The sequence below is a fragment of the Solea senegalensis genome, linkage group LG6 (genome assembly GCF_019176455.1).
Source record: "Solea senegalensis isolate Sse05_10M linkage group LG6, IFAPA_SoseM_1, whole genome shotgun sequence".
Lineage (NCBI taxonomy): Eukaryota > Metazoa > Chordata > Actinopteri > Pleuronectiformes > Soleidae > Solea > Solea senegalensis.
The window spans coordinates 10,776,013-10,795,697 of NC_058026.1; the positions used below are offsets into that span (position 1 = coordinate 10,776,013).

A 19,685-nucleotide genomic window follows, 5' to 3' on the forward strand; every position below is an offset into this window, starting at 1 on the left:
AGCAGGAGGAAACTACAACTGAGGGGCAACAATGCAACGGATCGGTCTCAAAATTGCAGCATGAAATAAGGGGGTTTTATTGGTGCTCAGCAAAATGTAGCTCCTGAAACCAACAGGAACACACCCTGGATTTTTCACCATAGTCTGCAAGAGATAACAGTAAACAATGACTTAGACTGATAAATAACTTAGTTTTAAGTAATTAAAACTCTCATTAACTTACATATTTTCCCCTTCGTTCTGAGGGAGAGTTCAATAACACCGTACAAGAAAACCCTTGTACATACACACAAACTTTGTTTTAAAAACTTAAAAATGTTCTCAACTAACAAAAATAGAACTTATTTCAACTGCACAATAGTATCCTTTTCTTAGGTTCTGAGGTACTACAGTTCTTCAAAAGAGGGGTTTTTGAACATAATGAAATCAAAGTAATAAAACATTTAAACACATATCTAGGATTCAACTTGATGAACATGTCTCTTTCAAAAGCAGACCAGTTATCGTAACTTAAAGTAGCAGACAGACTTCCTAACAAGAAAATATCAACTGTGGAAGAATTTTTTTGGCTTATTAGTTATTGAACTTGAGGAGGTGTTTGGTCAAGTGAGCGGTGGACTCGAGCTGGATCATTTTGCGCCCACAGTGTGTGGAACTCCTTAATGAACGGTTGCACCAGCTCCGGCATCTCAGTGATGAGGATGTTCTCCATGTTGCTCTGTACTGCTGTCAGTGTCCAGTTGAGGGAGCCAGTGATGAGCAGCCGGCCATCCACCACTGCAAACTTGTGATGCATATGAACAGTATCCACACCGTACCTTACACAGATGCCTATGGAATGGAGAGTAGACAGAAAGGAGATTCAAACGTGTGGGGCAAGTTATACCTTACACATATTATGGGCACAGCACCTCCTCTGAAATTCTGGGTAGGGCATCAAGAATATCAGTGAAAATCAGCATTAAGATTACATTTAAATGTGCTATATAAATATAATAGATAAAGCAAATCAAGTCTGCTGAACACAAGAAAATACAAAGAACACAGTTTCTCTTCAGTTGTGCAGAGTGAACAGTAACTTGGACAGAAGCATTACGTTGGTAATAAAAGCTGATTTGAGTTTGAATAAAACAGAGGTTAGACATGCAACTTTCTCTTGAAAGGTTAAGTTCATGCATTTATAAAAGAAAACTGCCAAATGGGTGTTTTTAGATTACAGCGTGTTATGTTCGTTTAAAACAGGTCTCTCTGAGTGAGATTAACTGTATAAATAAAAGGTAAAATCAAGCCTTAATAACAGCATAACAGTTAGTGGGAATGGGGTCTGCACCTGCACCATGCTCACAGTTCTTAAGGTTATAAAAAGGGCTCACCTTTACCCAATCTGCTCAGTTTAGTTGAATGTTTTGAATACAGTTGGTTTGTGTCTCGACTGTAGCAAAAATAATAAGTCAGACTCAGCCCACATCTCAGTGTGTCCTTTGCAGAGCAGAGACAAGTGCCTGCCACTTCCGTAGTGGCTCTTGACGTATGCAGCAAACAACACGAGAGGGGGCCTGCGGCGTGTTTGTATTGCTGTTGATCCTACTCCCATTGTTTATTTATCTATATGTTTATTTCGGTCATGACATTTAGATCACTCATCACACATCATCGTAGTGTAGTTCACACAATACACATAACCGAAAGGGAAAGCGGGAGAAGCAAAAGCTTATCTAGTCCCGCCCCCATTATCATCATACAATACATAATTATTCTTTTCTTATGACATTTTGACAAAACATGTTTCAGCATCAGGTAGCACTGATGTAGTCTAGCTCTAGTCAATCAGACTCCATGTGTGTCTGTACACGTGTCCATAATATTCCGTCGTGAGTGACAGTCTCGACTTGTTGCCTGGCATATTCAACTTCCCACAAGTCACAAAATGATCCAATCAATAGAGGTCAATTCATCTTTTTTTTTCCTTTAGTCATCCATCTCATCTGTAGGATTCGCCTCGCCTTTCTTCTGCATTCTTTTCACGTGCTCGAGGGAGTATGTCCCCTTTCTTGAACAATGGCACTACCTTCGCCACTTTCGTTTTGGTGGGAAATGTCCCTGTTTGAAATGACAGGTTGCAGATATATGCTAGAGGTGAAACGATTCCATCTATTACTTTCTTGATTAGCTTCATGTCGAGGTCATCAACATCCGTGGATGTTTTTGCTACGCATTTGTTGACCAGGTGTCTAATCTCTCTGTCCTTCACTGGGGTGAGAAACATTGTGTCTCTGTCCTGTCAAAGTGGTGAAGGAGTGAGTCAGGAATGTTCTTCGCCAGATTCAGCCCCACATTGACAAAGAATTCATTCAATCTTTCTGTTATGATTTCCTTGCTATCTTCCTTCGTGTTATTGTCCTTGAAGTATAGAGGACAGCTAGGTTTTGTGTTTTTGTTTTTGATTACATCATTTAGAATGTCCCATAATTTTTTAGTAAAGCTCATGTTTTCTGCTAGCAGATTACTGTAGTATTCTTTCTTGCAATCATTTAGGATGCTATGTAGTTTGTTCCTGTATCGTTTGTATCTCGTTTCTGACTGTTCCGTCCTTAATCTCATGTATTGTCTATACAGGGTGTTTTTCTTCTTGCAGGCATTTATCAATGTTTTTGTTAACCATGGTTTCCCCTCCTTATTCTGATTTGTGTGTCTTTTCTTTACAGGACAGTGTCTATTATACAGTGTTTTAAATAACATCAGTTTCTCGTTCCAGTCTTGCCTCAGTAGTTCATTTCTCAGTGTAAGCATCCCCTTTTCAGTCCTGACCCTTCTATATATATTTTTTTTGGTGTCTGTGTCACACTGTGCTTCCAGTCATAGATAGCAAAGATTGGCAGGTGGTCGCTTATGTCATTTATCAGTAGTCCTCTTGTTATGCCTGTCCCTATAATATTTGTGAAAATATTATCAATTAGGTTAGCACTATGTGTCTTGAACCTGCTTGGACGTGTAATGAGAGGTTGTAAGCCCATCGTATACATCATATTAGTGAAGTCATCAATCATCAAATTTTGTTTCGGGTGGAGTAAGTCAATATTCACATTACCACAGATATAAAAAAAAAAACCCTCTTTTGGCTAGTCCCCGAGAACATCCTTCCCACATATTCATTGAAATCTTATAAAGAACTATATTATAGAACTATATTTCTGCCTTTCGTCACACAGATTTCAATTGTCACACATTCCATTAAATGTTCAACAGCTTCAGACATATTATGTACAATCTCATACTCAATGTTATTGTCAATGAATAGGGCCACTCTTCCCCCACCTTTGTTTCTTCTGTTAACATAGACAAGTTTGTATCCATCCAGGCAAAAATCTGCGCCTTCATCTTCATTAATCCACGTTTCCGACACCGCAATGATGTTGAAAGCATTTACAAGTGTTGAAGGTATTCCTTAATGTGGTCGAAGTTGGTGTATAGACTCCTGCTACTGAAGTGAATTAAAGACAGTTTCCCATCCATCTCAATGCATTCGTTAAATTGGTCTTCAGTGTAGTACTGGCATTTCTCAGTCATGTTGATGTATAGATGATTATCTGGGACAATTATTTCATTTGGGTCTGTTAAGGTGTGGTTCACATGTTGATTTTTAGTCAGCTCCACATTTTCGTGCTCAGCAATCCTCTCTGATATTTCCATCATCGTTTTAGTCTGTATAATAACCCTTGACCTTTGCTGGGCTGTAGTTATGGAGTGTTCGTGAGCCATACCTTAGTTGTTGTATTTCTCCAGTTCGTCCTCACTCCTGATTTGCATTATTTTGACTACTTCTGGTGTAGATCCATTTGTTTTAATGTAGATTCTGCAGTTTGCCGTCCAGGTGTGTTGGATCTTGCCTCTTTTCTTCAGCTGACGTGCTTTTCTCGTTGATGTAGACGTCCGAGCCTTTGAGCTTCCTGCCCTGCTTCATCAGTGCCGTCTTATGTCTTCTGTTACTGAATCTCAGCACGACAGCTCGTGTTCCAGACTCTTGTCTTCGGGGTAAGAGGTGACATACTTCCACATTGCTGAAGTCCACGTTGATGTCTCTGCCAGTCAGGAACTCAGCCACCTGCTGTTCCACAGATTTGATTTCCAATTCATCAGGCTGCAACGACTGGTCGTCCGGTGGCGCAGCCGCCCTTGCGTAGGTCTGACGCTTAATCTTGAGGCCAGTCACAATCACCTCATTGAGTCTTCCCAGCTGATCCATCTCCTTCACTCTGTTCCCAAGCTCCCGCAGCAGCTTGTCTTTTTTTGCGTTCTCCTCCTGGAGCTTTTTGACTTCCACTGTCACCCCTTCCAACTTCTCCCTGAATTCGGTCATGCTTTCCTTGATCTCCTCTCTTATCGCCCTCAGCTCAGCTCAGCTCTCATCTTTTTCTCAAGTTATCTCAAGGTCGGTGGCCTTCCTCACGGAGCTGCTGCTGTTGCGTCCTTCCTCTCAGAGCGCCCAATTGAGAACTCACTCATTGTACCCACTTAATAAAGCCCCTGCTGCTCTAAATGTACTATGCCTCCTGGGTTATGCCAGCATATTTGCTGTAAGGCTGTTATAAATATTATAACGATGTTTATGTCCCTGTTGTTAACACATTTCATTTTTGGTCTGCCATAACACCATAACGCCATGTTTACACTCATTGTAAATTTTTACCACCGAGAGAAACTGCACCTTATTACATATGTATAATTATACTTATATTTGTATATATATATATATATATATGTATATATATATATATATATATATATATATATATATATATATATATATATATACGTAAATAAATCTATTGTTGAGCTGCTGTAACGCCGTTTTCTCTCCACTGTGAGATAAATAAAGCTATCTTATCTTATCTTTCCCTCAGGTGTTTCAGTCCAGATAAAATAAGATCGAAACAACACTGAACACTCTCTAAAACTCACCACACTACACACTCCATGCAGAATGTTTTATAATGTTTTAAAATAATATGTTAGACATCAGGTTGGCATTCGGGAAGGAGGTCACAACAGTGGACGTGCAAAGTCTATACTTGCAGCCAACTATAGACGATAGAAGAACATAACCTCAGTGAATGGAGCACTGCCTTTGAGGCTGATGTACTTCCCAAGCTGAGCAAATTGAAATTCAAATGTATGCTGTGCTTTTAGGCTGCTACACTGCAGAGGATATTATAATACTGAGTAACAGGGGGAGAGGTCTGAGAGGAAATGATGAGGGGACAGGAGATGGAAGTGATCCACGATCCCAAAATGTATTTTCTGTCCTTGTGCAACTGAGAAATGCTTTACATATTTCTGCCAAATGTCAAAACAGTTCTTCATTTGCAGGAACTCAACAAAACCTAGCACAACTTCAGCACTCTTGCCTTTGCAGCAAGAAGACACAGGTTCACGACTTGATCAAAACAAGGACCTTTCTGCGTGGAGATTGCATGGTGTTTAAACTGGGACTAAAACTGTGAAAGAGTGGTTCATGAAGCATGAGTCAACCTTTTTCACACATGGATTGGTCACCACAGAGGCCAGATCTTAAACCTTTGGAAAGAGCTGGACAAGAGACTATGCAGCGCTCTGACTTTCCCATCATCAACACCAGATCTTGACAAACACGTAATGCAACTGAGGGCTGAAAGATATGTTGCGACACTGTACAAGCTTATCAAAGCATTATCAAACCTTGGCACGTGATGTCTTCCAACACATTAGATATTTTATTTCATAGAGGCTGCAATGAATTTCATGCAGGGTCCAAAATCAACATTTTGATTGACCAGGGGGTAAATTGGTTGATAAAAGAAAATAACAACTGGTATCTTGTGTGCACCAGAAAGTATCTTGTGATCACCAGAAAGTATCTCGATGTCTGAGCCAATAAAAATTAAACGTTTAATTTTTTTTTTTTTTTTGATGTCCCTTCAGGGGGATCATTCTGTGAAAAAGCGAAACGGAAAATTTGATTTGAAGTAAGAGTTTAGTTTATCTATTATGAGCTGCTGTAGATACACGGCAGTGTAACAGAGAGGGTATAAATCCTATATGAAGGACTGATTAGCGATAGAGTTATTCCGATTCCGATACCGGTATCGGAAATGACTCCTATACTGCCGAAAATGTGGGCATCGGTATCGGTGAGTACTGGACCAATACTATGCACCAATCCAATACCACGTAATTTATTAGATCTCCGTTAGCTCTGACACGGTTCTTCTTCGCCACTCTTGAAACAGTTGCGCTGTGTTTTAGAGGTGTGAAGAAGAACTTATCACCCGACACCTGTAGACAAGGAGCCAACGTTAGCTCATCATGTCGGCGGTTTGGCAGTATTTACCAGTTAGCTCCGTTAGCGCGCCTACAGTCAAACTGGAGCAGCCCGTTTATTAAACAAAAAGAGCAGCGCTACAACTAACCAGCGTCCTGCGTATGTATGCCTCTGTTTTTAAAGTTTAGTGTTACTTCAGAGACTCATTTTAACAATCTGGAGTCATGTAAAAACGATGTCACGCGTATCCTTTCCTGGTCAGTCGTCATGGAAACATGAAGCTCTGCCAGTGCTGTGTTGTTTGGACCAGAGTCAAAACAAATGTACAAGCTGAAGAACAAAATAACATATCACTGATAAAAATAAATGGTGTCCAGAGGGTTTAACCTGAACCAAACCTTACCACCAGTGATAATCATATCACAGTCATGCAGGCGTAGTATGATATATATTTTTTTTATAACACACTGGTATCGGTATCGGTACTCTGTATCGGCCGATAACCACAGAACAAGTATCGGAATCAGTATCGGGAGGGAAAAAATGGTGTCGGAACATCTCTAATTAGCAAACAAAAACATACTTTAATAATGAATATTGTTCCATCTCTGCCCATAGAGCCCCCTCATTCATACACACTGATCCTTTGAGAGCATTTCCATGGCTTTACTAAATGAATGGAAATGTTCAAACGAAATGAATAAACTCTGGACTACCCAACCAGTGGGTGCGAACAAAGCCAACAATCACAGTGCTTGAGTGCCAGCTTATTTACTGCAGCAGAACAATGACAAAACACAAAAATGACCATATGTGCCACTTGCACCAGTGTTATTTTATGATGTGCTCTGTTAGACACATCTAATCTCTCACGTGTGACCGTCCCATGGGCTTCTCTGTATTTTTCATAGTTTATCCTCACTCTATAGTCAAAGGTTAAGGACAGAGGATGTTGTACCACAGGCTACACAGTTACCCTAGAGGCTTGCAGACACACACAAACACAAAGAAACACTTTGCCTAATGAAACTTGTCTGGTTGCCAATTTTTTACTTACTTAATTCTTACTTAACAATATACTGCAACTGTAATTTATTAAATGCAGAGCAGGCTGAAAGTGAGACAGTGTGAGTCAGGCATGGGACACAAAATCTGTCAGTGCTTGCAGAGTATGGTGACTCTGAATCATCAGAGGGCTCACAGTGGCACCTCCATTCACCCAGACAGGTCCTCTCTTTGTTCCGACCACCACTAAATAACCCTGTGTAACATAATGACAGAGACTCTGGTCATCCCAGAACACAGTGAGCACCTTTTGTTGAGAAGGACCTGAGTCATCCTTCCCGTATTTCAAGTGGTATTTGTCCTTTTTTTCCCTTGACCAATAATATTACTTCCTGGGCCCCATATATGTGAAAGGTATTTGTATGCTTTGTCACTTTGACTGCTTGAGCTAGATTGCATGAAGACTAACAATAATTTGCACCACAAAACAAATGAATTAATACATAAACAGATCTCACCGGCTTTGCGGAGGACCCCAATCTGCGACCCGGGGATGGCAGTGTAGTCTTTGTCAGTGAGGATTCGGATGGCTACACCCTTGCTATGCAGCATCAAAACAGCTCTGCTCAGATCCATGTTCGAAAAAGCAAAAACACACAGGTCCAGAGAGGAGGTAGTGGACAGGATGTGGTGGAGAAGACGGGAGAAAGAGGTCTCTACCCCATGAGGCAACACACAGAAACAGGAACTAGGGGAGAAAGAAAACAAAACGGTGTTATACATATGTTCCTTCATCATCCTTGTGGGTTGTTTTTTTTCATGTGCTTTACTTAATAATAGTGTCCATGCGGTATAGTTTGGATGTATTACATCTCTGACCAAGCCTGTCAAGAAATCAAAAAACTATGAAGTTAAAATAAGTTGGAAAAATCTTTTGTCACGTGACTTCCATTATCTTACTAGTACTTAAATAAAGGTTTAGTTTGGGTTTCATTTCATGCAGAGAAATGATCCAGTGTGTAACAGATTGTTCCTGCTCAGTAAGGAACAGTGGGAATTAATGATGATCAACGCACTGATAAAATCCATTTACTGTGAGTAAGTGGACTGAGAATTTTTGGCCAAGAAAACAACAAACTGTGATACAGCAATACTACCATTAACTCAAGTGTTTATGTTTCACTTACTACGGTGAAGTAGGAGTGAACATGTGCTCTACACAAGCTATTTCTGAGGGAAAAAACAGGACTTCATTGAGGCTTCTACCAGGCCTGAGGCGACGGATGAGCCAGACAAGCAGCTCCAAACTCAGAGAGAGAGCAGCCAACCCCAGGCCAACCACCTTCACTGTCCACAGCATTGACATCTAAAAATCAAACAAAGGTAGAACAATTATATTTACTTATCTTTACATAAAATCAGAAAATGCTTTTGACATGTTCAGAGTTGTCTTGTGCATAATTATGTTTTGTCAGTACATTAAGTAATGCTGAAAAATACATATACATGTGAGAAGTTCACTCCATGGTTACAAAAACCAAACAATTTTTTTTACATTAAAGCAATTATATATAAGACCAACATACTTGTGGGTAGTATAATCAATTAGGACTGCAGCTCATAACTTTTAAATATAAACTAATCTAGTATATTACGTTCAAGCAGTGCCAAATGAGTTCACACAACGCTGTATAAGCCTCTCAGGTCCACACAACTCTCTCTGTGTGCAGCGCTATCGAAGCAAAATGGTTGCAGACAGATGGATGATGGCTGAAAAGGAGATCCTACAAGAAGTGGATTCTAGCGTGAAAAAAACCCTAAAACAATTAATGAATAAATAAAAATTGGCCATTGTGCCAGTGTAGTTGGGTAAATGAGCATGTTCCCACCTCCATGAGTTGTCAAGCAGATATTTTTGAGGTTATCCATAACCCTGTTCCCTCCACCCTTCCCTTTCCCCATACACACAGGTGACAGCAGAGATTTTCTCATCAGCACCCTGCTTCTGATTGGCTCAGATCCTGATGGCAACGAGTACTAGCCATTCAGAGGTAGAGTAGGTCACTTTATATGGTCTTTCTTTATCGGCAAGAGATATATTTAAACTGAAAAAGGGGGTTTGGTTCTATTTGATGACATATTGGTTTGAAGTCCTGGAACTAAAAGAGAAAACTAAAAATAAACATGCAACAGACATTAGAATCACAGGTAGAGATGTTATAATATATTTTTAATGTACAAAGTATGAGATTTATTTTGCTGTTAACTTGCTGGCAAATTTCACATACATAAATGCCTGGAACCTGCCCCAATATTAACAGATAAGAGTATCAAAACTGTTCACATCTATACAAATATTTTCAAAGAAGACCACATACTTATTTTAGAATTTATCCTTACTTGATGGGCTTATTTTACCTCTTTATATACATATACATACATATATATATACATATCTACATATATATACATATACAGTATATATGTACTGTGCATATTATTTCAATGCTTTTTTGCTCATATTTTCTGTATTTGTGGCTTTTGACACTGCTGAATTTGGAGTCCATGTCAGTTTCATGTACAATGTTCAATTTTCGTCTTAATAAAGCTAAGAAAAAAGAATAATATCTAATTCCTCGGGGGTGGCATGTTCAAATATTATGCACTGGACCTATATTTGCTAGTGTATATGTTTTTACAGTTGAGAAGAAAAAAAAACTTACTCTCGTGTTCATCCCAAAAAAAATCCAACAACCTCTCTCAAAAAATGGTCACAAAAGTACACAAACACTTACAAACACTTAACAGACACTGAGAGGGTCAGGTTGAACTAACGAGACATTAATGTCAACATTTTAATATTTTCAGTTGAGAGCGAGTGAAAGAAAGTGACTTTTTTCTAGTTTTGACTTAGTTAACACCAAACCTCACCTGTCTTCAGCTTCTGTCGCCATCATGCGGAAGCTGGGCGCAGACTCGATGACGTCACTTCTAAACTCTTTGATTGACATGTACGGCAGCCAATCACTAACCGCAATTCGCTCGCTCTCCTCCACTTGAGTTGCCGGTGCCGGGTCTTACAGCACCGTCACCCTGCTCATTACTGCAACGTGTGTTTCCCCACAACCAGAGGTAAACAACGCACAACTTTTACTAGATAAGAGTTACCAAATGTTTCGTAGCGATATCCGCTCAAGGCACAATCGAAGGCGTTTTCACAGTGAAGTCCACTGAAGTTGTGTTTTTTCATGGCGAAGCGTTGTTATGCTGCAACAACAACCATGCTAATGTTATCATGCTAACTTACCAAGATAATGGTGAAGCACAAACTGAAATGGTTTTCTCGTCAACGGTTCCCACGTTATCTTCTCTGTTGCGACACTGACCCGTAGCCCTTGTTTTTCTTTATTAAATTGATGTATTTTGTATTTTTTCACACGCAGACTTGTGATTCAGTTTGTGTACTATGGGTCGCCGCAAGTCCAAAAGAAAGCCTCCTCCTAAGAAGAAGATGACCGGGGATCTGGACTCTCAGTTCACCTGTCCCTTCTGCAACCACGAGAAGTCATGTGATGTTAAAATGTAAGTTAAAATTGTTTATCTGCGTGACATTTGTTGATTCATGAGCTGGTTGCCCACAACGTTTCGTATGTTTTTGTCAACAGGGAGAGAACCCGAAATACTGGGATTATATCATGCACCGTTTGTTTGGAGGAGTTCCAGACCCCCATTACCTGTATCCTTTCCTCTCATTTTCATTACTGTGACAGAGTTGCACAACACTTGAAAACCTTATTTAATCAAAGAAAAGCATGAAAAGTAGCAAAAACTATTCTTAAACGGGAACAGTTACGTTGATAACCACCTCATTTGGTGTTGACTGTTGACATAGGCAACTGCACTTGGACATCCAAGAGGCAGAGGGGGGGATATCTTCATCTAGACTCAAGCAAGTCCAGTTACCTCTTATCTACACTCTGAATGATTGAGAACGTCACAGAAAACCTGCACTCATCTATGTTCAACGAATTGAAGCAATTGTTTGGCCATAAGAGACACTGATGAAATGTCATAATAGAGATGAAAATGTAATGCTTTTTATACAGTGTCACACTTTTGATCATATAAAATATTGTCAAACTGACAAATCAATTTAAACCTCTCAAATACTGTTTCTGTGATCCATCTGATCAAAGTTTATTTATTTACATACATCATAAAAGTGAAATCACTTCCTTTTATGGTGAGGCTCCTTGTATTTTGTTTTTGTGGGAATGTAAATAAAACATGCTCTTGGGGTTTGGCATGTGAATGACCCTCGAGAGGGTCATTCACATCTGAGGGGTGTCACAACAGAAGACTGGTTGACCAGTTGTGGCTGATCAGTGTGTTTTTGACTAAACCATGAGGAGTCATTTAAACTTCAAAATGAATTTCAAACAACATTACAGATTGAATGGAACTCCATTATAAAACAGGTCACTGAAGTACTGTGCTCTCTGCAACTACATTAAAACCACCTACCTGTTTTATTGGTGCAGTTATTATGTATACAAACTCCCTTCTCTGTTGATGGCTTTCAGATGTGGTTTAAATGTGAGGCAGTTATGTAACCTAACCCTATGAGTTATAATGTAATCTCTCTATATATATACATATGTATGTGTGCATATACCCTAAACCAGTGAAAAGCTGCAACCCACATATATATGATACTATTCCCCCACTTTCTAGGCCTCATTATGGTCAAATTCTACCTCACTGATCATTCTGTGAATTCATGAGGTGCTCGGATTTTATCAGTTAAAACATTTTAAGATAAGATAAAAGAAACATATATATATATATATATATATAAATACATATATACAAGACAGCTTTGAAATGGTCTCTAAAAATGACTTGATTGTACATCTGATTACTAGTAAGGATTGCAGCTCCTCCTTGTGTCAGAGCAAGTAGCTTTCATGGAGAAGACGTGTGTATAAATTGTTATAGTTAATATTCTCCTGTATCCCTCCAATTAATCTAATTGTGAAGCAACATAATCTTGTTTCTCCTTAATCCATTACTTTTCAGACCTGTCAGAGCCCGTTGATGTATACAGTGACTGGATAGATGCCTGTGAAGCAGCCAATCAGTAGCCCTCGTGGAGTTGGATACTTCCTAGGAACATGCTGAGGCTGGTCGGTCGGTCTAGGCCCTTTTAGGATATAACTACTCGGATAATATTTCTGAGATGTTTATGATTGTTTTCTATATGGTCACTTGAAATTTACTGCTGCCATTTCATTTACTGTATGAGGTCTGAAGCAGAAGGCTTTAAATTAATCCTCTTTAGTTCTTCCCCTTTTTCAGAGCAGCATTTCTGCCCACAAGTCATATACTGATATACTCTTGAGATTTATTACATTATTTGTTATTCAGTGTTTCCAGATTTATCCTCTCACACTGAGCAGGGTTTTCTCAATTCAATGTATTTTCTTTTTTGGAATATTTAGGACGTGCCTCAAAAGCCCCATGTAGATGAAGTGTGGACATGCTTTTAAACATTAGTTAATGGTGAAGTAAATCCTGCTTTTTAATTATTTTTTTCCCAGCCGGTAGCTATTGTTTGCCATACAAATTAAGTTTTATGCAGGATACCTTTAGTGTAAATTTAAAACACTAATTATAAGAAAGTCTTTCTCCATTATACACTGTTGGAAAGTATAAATGGGGTGTAGATGTAGGGAGGACATTTACTAGTAGGCAGCATTGCCAATCTTGAACATGGTCGAACTCTGGGTGTGGAATAAGTATTAATCTGAAATATGGTTCAGGTCAGCAACAACAGTGGGATGATGTCACATTCAATACTGATAGCATCTCTCCTGAACACATTAGTGGAACTTTTTTTAAGTTTTTTGTTTCTGGTGTTTTGAAGAAGTGTACGATCTGTGTTGATCACCCTCAGGTAGCACTGACGTTACGGGTTTTATTCAGTCATAACTGTCGCAGCTCTCTTGATGACAGCTGTGTTACAGCATCTGGTCATTCCACTCAAAAGAGGAACGAGAATGTAAGATTTATGCTTGGCTGCCGAATGGTTCTGAATGCACCCATGATTTTCAGGTGATTGTATTTCATCTTGTAGGAGGGAAATGATTTTTTTTAAAGCAAGTATAAATGATCATTGTTGTTCAACATAAAAAAAATCTTGTCTTATCCCCAAATCACTCAGTTGTTTTGTTTAATTTCCCATGCAATGGCCAAAAGGGAGAATGCTGGGGGTTTTTTTTTTGGTTTTTTTTTATATATTAATTTGAAAATTGTGTTATTGGCAATAAAAAAAAAGCAATACGATTTGATACCCCTACTGTGTGAAAGTTTGTTACACAAGGAAATCTGGTTGTATTCAGCAGTGGATGACACTTTTTGAAAGCTGTGATAATGTCTTTATTAGGACTGATTTAGTGCATTTAATGAGTGAACAGGAATTGGTGACATAGACACCCTGTATAGCATTCAGCACCACCAACTGGTGACAAATGGAAGGGCAGATATTGCAGCAGGAAGTAAGACCTTTCAGAGATACTGAGATTAAACAAGGAATAATCAAAGAATAACATTAAATCACAGATACTTTAACAAGTCTGTGGGTTTTTAAAAATAAAGAAAAACGAGAAGTGTGTGATATCGATTTCATACGTAAGGTTGAGTGGGGTGAAAGAATAGACTCAAATCTCAAACTTCAAGCTTTTATTAGTCTTCATCTTAACTGATGAGATTTCATCAGCCAGCATCATATTAAAGAAGAACCCCTAACCCCTGCATTAGAACAGAATATAGATTGGATGGCGTCAAAGACAGGGACACTACATGTGGTGGAAGTTACACAGCGTCAAATCACGTCTCCTGTGGCATCTGTGACTCTTGACACATTTTTTTTGGAGTCCAGTATCAATTTATCCCCACAGAGTGCAGGATGTAGCAGATCACAAATGAAAGAAGACAGTGTAGCACGACTCTGCACCAGGCAGCGCTGAGTGATAATAGATGAGATGTAGAGTGCCGCCTGGGCTCTCTCCACCCAGGAAGAGTGTGTCCGTGCATGCATGCACTGCACTGTGTATTGTGTTTGATGATGGACCCCAGCTGGAGAGGTATTGACAAAGTCTTATGAAACATGCTGGAGGATGATTACAATGGAGAATGATTATCACTTAGTCTCTCCTCTGTCTCCACACATCCCCTCCCACTTCCTCCCCCTCTCTTATATTTCTCCCTCATTCTTTCTGTTCTCCCATTCAGCACGCGAGGTCAAGTGTCACTTCATCTCCGTTGTCAAGGCTGCCAATCACCCACACAGTGAGTGCAAGGCAACTGTTGCCAAGGAAACAGAGCGATTTGGTTGCTAGGCACCTGGAGCTGTTCTCACAATAGTTATTTTGTTGCTTAGAAGCACACACACACGTATTCACAAATACAACAACACAAATTACTTTGCCCAATCAACAAGTTCACACAGCTTTGGAGTGAAATTCAAATAAATTATGAGTGCGCAATGCACTAATAAATTAGAAATTTGCTTATGCGGTTGTAAGAAATCATCGGATAATAAATGATAAAGGTGTAATTTATCACGGGCACATTTGCAAACAGATGCTAATAAAATGCTGAATGTGCAATGAAATGTTGATTTTCTAATTTATAATACTTAGCAATAATGCTAATGTAAAAAAAAAAAAAACTACCTCGGGATGTTTTATTGTAACACTTTTGCTGCCTGATTCATCAGCAGCGTGCCCCAGCCATCTAAGAATTCTTCAAACCTACACCTCACGTTGATCAATAAAAGACATAAACATCCATCATTCTGACTAAAAATAGTTACCCGTAAAATCAATCAGTCGCTTATTTCCCCACTAACACATGGACCCAGTGAACCCAGCTTAAACGTGTGGGTTTATATGACGATCTATGCGCATGCTTGTTTCTATCAACTCTATTCCCTCTTTCCCGACTGACATGTACGTCATCTATACCTTCATGCTAATTGTGTGTGTGTGTGTGTGTGTTTTTCCACAAGCTTGGACATGTCGTCATGTGTTCGCCTACTGTCCTGTTGCTGCTACAGGCACCAAAATCTCGTATTTTTAGCAAGAGCTGGGAAGACAAAAATAGGAGTGTAAGAGTAGTTTGTAGTACAGTGGGATGATGCGTGTTTATAACACCCAAGTGCCAAGATAATATTACAACTGCTTGCTTTCAAAGACGCTGAACATTTTTTGCAAACTCCAACTTTTCTGGATTTTCTGGTGTTCGGAAATGTTGAGCCCACAGTGTGAAGGACTGTGAAAGACACTCATCGGCTGATAAGATTACGGGCTCACCTGTGTGAACGACTGACAGACAAGGGTATGTAATCAAAAAGGTTTAAAATGAACGTCTGAGTGAGGAGACTTATATGTTAAGCTCCCTTAACTAATTCCCGGGGGTTTAGCTTAGGGGAATGGTGCAAATCTTCCCCACCAGCGCCAGAGGAGAGGCTGAATATGGCTAACATCAAACTCATTTCCTCCACAGGTGTAAAGAGTGACATGGTTGATAAACCTAGGAAGATAAAACCTTTTCAGTGACTGGATTTGATCTGAGCCAGCCCTGATTGAGTTCTATTAAAAAAAAAACAACAACAAAAAAAAATCTACTTTCTGATTGGACAAAATAAACCTTCTCCTTTATAACCGCAGCTTAATTAAAAACCACTCCATGTCTGTGTCACCTCCTCAGCTTGGCTATACATGTGTCTGCCGTTGTATTCTCCTGAATACTGCTCTGCCTTTGGTCCACTGTAGACGATAAAGCTTCCACTCGACTACGCGTATTCTCAAGCAATAACATCCACATCTGTATTATCAACCCAAGAATACCCGTGGTCGAGACCGGAGCAAAGAGGCCCACCTCCTCATCCCTGTCATCCCCTTTTTTCCCCTCTCAGCTCTGGAGCTCGTTCTCCCTCTCTATGTACGTTCCTCCAGTTCCTGCACTCTGAATGAGATTGCAGTGCGGATGGAGCTGCTCTGTGTGGAGGCAAGTCTTTGAGGACGGCACCTAGGATAAGACAGACAAAAGAGATCATATTTATCCTAGAACAAGAATGCAGCCGCCTTGCACAGAAGTTATAATGCACATTTCATGCACGCGTCTTCAGCACTTATTTGGACTAATAGCCCGGTTGTAAGCACACAATAGCCACACACACACGCACATATCCTGCTATGCATTGTACCTGAACTGCACCACGTAAACAGATTACACTGCCAACAGCTCGTCCCTGTGCTCTCCCCAGTATCAAGCAACCATTTAGCCGAGCACTGAGGGAGAGGGCAGGCTCACCAATTATCAAATAGGTGTCAGTATGTGTTACACTGCACTGAGGGAAGAGACTGATTACCAAACAGATGTTCAGCCCACACCTCCTCCTTCTTTCAGTCCACCTCTTTTCCACCCATCTATCTCCTCCTTCTTCCTGTCCTCGTCTTCCACTGTTGGAAGACTCCCTGGTATATCCCCCCCCTCCCATCACACACACACACACCTTCCCTCCCACCACACAACACACTCTCTTTCTCTTTATCTCTTCCCCGGTCTGTCCCATGGAGAATAAGCCTGACTCTTCCCTATCCACACTTGCCAATTACAGACACAGTAGTTGTCAATCAGCAGCTGAGGAGGAGAGAGAAGGATATTCATTGGGGAAGTGGAGGGGGGAGGGGGGTGAGCACCACAGACAACTCCCCCAGGAAAACTCAGTGGCTGGTGTACAATCATGACTTGACCGTTTCTCTTCTCTTTCTTTCTCTTCCTCTCACTTTTCACCATAAACTTTCCTCTCTAATCACTGTAATCCCCAGATGTCTTCCCCTCTCCTGCCCCGTGTTTACAGCCTCTTACCACCTCTTTGCTGCATGTTCATCCACGGATCAGCTTGTTTATCCATTCAGACAAGCCCAGAAACCATGCATCAGTCTCTGGATCCCCTCACCTATCAAAGCTGCACACCATGAAACCCAACACTCCAGGAAAGTTCCCTGTTTTGTGTCTCCTCACCTCACTCACGCCGTCAGCAGTCTACTTCGTGTAATGGCTAGAGCCAAAACTAGCTGAGGCCATCACGTCAAAAATATCTTGACACTCGTCTCCCTCATCTCGTTACCTCAACTCCTCTAGTCGTCTCTCCTCATCTCTCTCCTCACCTCTTGCCTCCTCCTCCTTCCCAACTGTCCATGTCTGATGCTGCTGCTGATGACAACTCAAGTGGACGTGTCTTCTGTTCTCACCAAGAGCTGTGAAGAGATGCACGTAGGTGTCAGGGATCTAGTGTAAAAATACACCCTGCTGCTGCCCTCTTCACTACACAGGACCAGTCTGTCTGTTAGGTGTCACTGGAATGTCTCCGTCTAATTTGAAGATGAGCTTCACTGTGCTTTTAGCTATGTGTGTGTGTGTGTGCGTGTGTGGGAGCTAGGCTATGATAGCAAGACTCACATATGGGTGTGCCTGTGGCTGCAGATCTCACTGTAAGGACCAGCAGGCTTCTCTATGGTCATCACAGTTTCGTGTTCATGTAAAGTCATGTCAATGTGCATGTTTGCGACCAAACGATAATTATTTTTGAGCCTCTGTGAGAAGGATAAGAACTTTTCTCATAAGACATCTGGTTTGCATTTATAAGACAATGCATTTCCTGAATTGACTTGACTGAAAGTGAACTGGCTGCAGCTGGAAGGCCTAATGAGAGAAAATCGGTCTGGGGTTCATATTTGTGTCTCATGCAGGTGACATGTCCATCGCTCAATGTGCTGTATATTATGTCAGATAGGATACAGAATCACAAGACACTGAGATGGAGACAGAGACTGAGTGGACGCTCGCTGGGCTGCTTCTTGCACATTACTGCCTAATTGCCTGGAACTAAAGGTGCTGTTATGTGGATGTTTATACGCTCATGCCTGCAACAGCAAATCTTTCCAGTCATTTTGGCTACAGTGTGGAGTCTAATCGCCACACTGTACCCAGACATAAAATAAAAGCTCCACTTATGGCTGTTGCAACACATTCAGCCTTCAGAGTGCAGACGAGGAAAACACCATCTGCCTTTGGCCAAACTTTTAGGGACAAACTTGACAAACCCACTTTGGTTTTCTTCATCTTACAGGGCCACAGTGCAACCCGGGCTCCTGCTGGCCTACTAGCCCAGATAACCAGACAAGCACATACCACTGTAAAAGTGCACATAGCCAGCACCTGTCCCTCTACGTGACAGGCTTGAATATTAAGCATTTCTTTGTTTGTAAATACATCCGCTTGCACTGACAAGGGGAACCCAGTTCAGGGTCTTTAACCCTTCACGAACTGTGGAAATGGGATTTGAAACCATCTTTGTCTTGTTCCCCCTCCAACGGGCTACAGTTAGAAGCACATGCTGACATGCTGGCGCTTAAATGTCACGCTGCGTGCAGGTGCAGTGCTCCAGTCTTTTTATTAGAGACTTGGTGATGACGCTGATGGGACCAACCTGTTTGGTTATCATCACATCTGATCGCGTTATTCTCACGCCAAGCGCAGCCACAAACCGACTCCAGCACACCATATCTACAAGTCTTTTCTTCTTCTTCTTTTTTTTTTACTTACTTACTGACTTCAGGGATTATTTAAACCTATCTGTGCATGTGTCAGTGCAATTCAAGTGACGGGACTCGATCGAGCAACGCCGCACCGTCAACTGTGCCCAGAGCCAAAAAAACACCAAACAAACAACGAACATAATAATACATGAACTTACCGCTACATCCACCTTTGTTTTTATGTCAGCTCTCCTGAAGAAGCGGCTCCATGTGTCACACATTGTATCCATGCTGAAGTGTGAAAATAGACTATACTGTGCAGGGAAACGCCCCCACCACCACCACCACCCCTCCACTCCTCTCCTTTCCACTCCTCCCCTCCCCGCTCTTTTCCTTTCTCCCCCGTGCGCCTCTCCTCCTGCTCGTGGGGAATCACACATAACCACTCCTTGTTTTTCCCACTCTCTCCTAGGGTGGGATGGAGCGACGGAGCCACGATCTGAAGCAGCATCAGCATCCCTTGCAAACTCAGGCTGCTGCCACCTCTTACCTCTGCTCCTCCTCCTCCTCCTCCTCCTTCTCCTCCTCCTCCTTATCGCTCTTTTTTTTTACCCTTGTCCATGTCAGGCCTGTCGCCAAAGAGCGTGCCCTGTAGCAACCAATCTGGGGTCCACGGACCTCATGTGGGCCACAATGGATTTCTGTGGTAGGAAGGTTGAACTTTTTTTTACTGATTGTAACTAATTCATTAATGCATTGTCACAAAAATGTCA

The 19,685-nt window shown here is 41.0% G+C and overlaps 2 protein-coding genes across 3 annotated transcripts; one reads left to right on the forward strand and one right to left on the reverse strand.

The window, feature by feature from the left end:
• Positions 1-53: 53 nt before the first annotated feature.
• On the reverse strand, positions 54-19,220 carry pld6 (phospholipase D family, member 6). 2 transcript variants are annotated; one of them, XM_044028626.1, is made up of 4 exons: positions 19,131-19,220; positions 8,491-8,669; positions 7,822-8,051; positions 54-831 (listed from the first exon to the last, which is right to left on the reverse strand). In XM_044028626.1, the coding sequence occupies exons 1-4, from the start codon at positions 19,200-19,202 to the stop codon at positions 578-580; spliced, it is 735 nt and encodes a 244-aa protein (XP_043884561.1). In that variant the 5' UTR covers positions 19,203-19,220; the 3' UTR covers positions 54-577. The 2 variants fall into 2 exon arrangements, with proteins under 2 accessions (XP_043884561.1, XP_043884562.1); XM_044028627.1 differs by lacking the exon at positions 19,131-19,220 and adding an exon at positions 10,235-10,336.
• Positions 10,359-13,598, forward strand: LOC122771212 (transcription elongation factor 1 homolog). Its single transcript, XM_044028629.1, has 4 exons — positions 10,359-10,435; positions 10,747-10,885; positions 10,969-11,039; positions 12,383-13,598. The coding sequence occupies exons 2-4, from the start codon at positions 10,770-10,772 to the stop codon at positions 12,445-12,447; spliced, it is 252 nt and encodes an 83-aa protein (XP_043884564.1). The 5' UTR covers positions 10,359-10,435; positions 10,747-10,769; the 3' UTR covers positions 12,448-13,598.
• Positions 19,221-19,685: the final 465 nt, after the last annotated feature.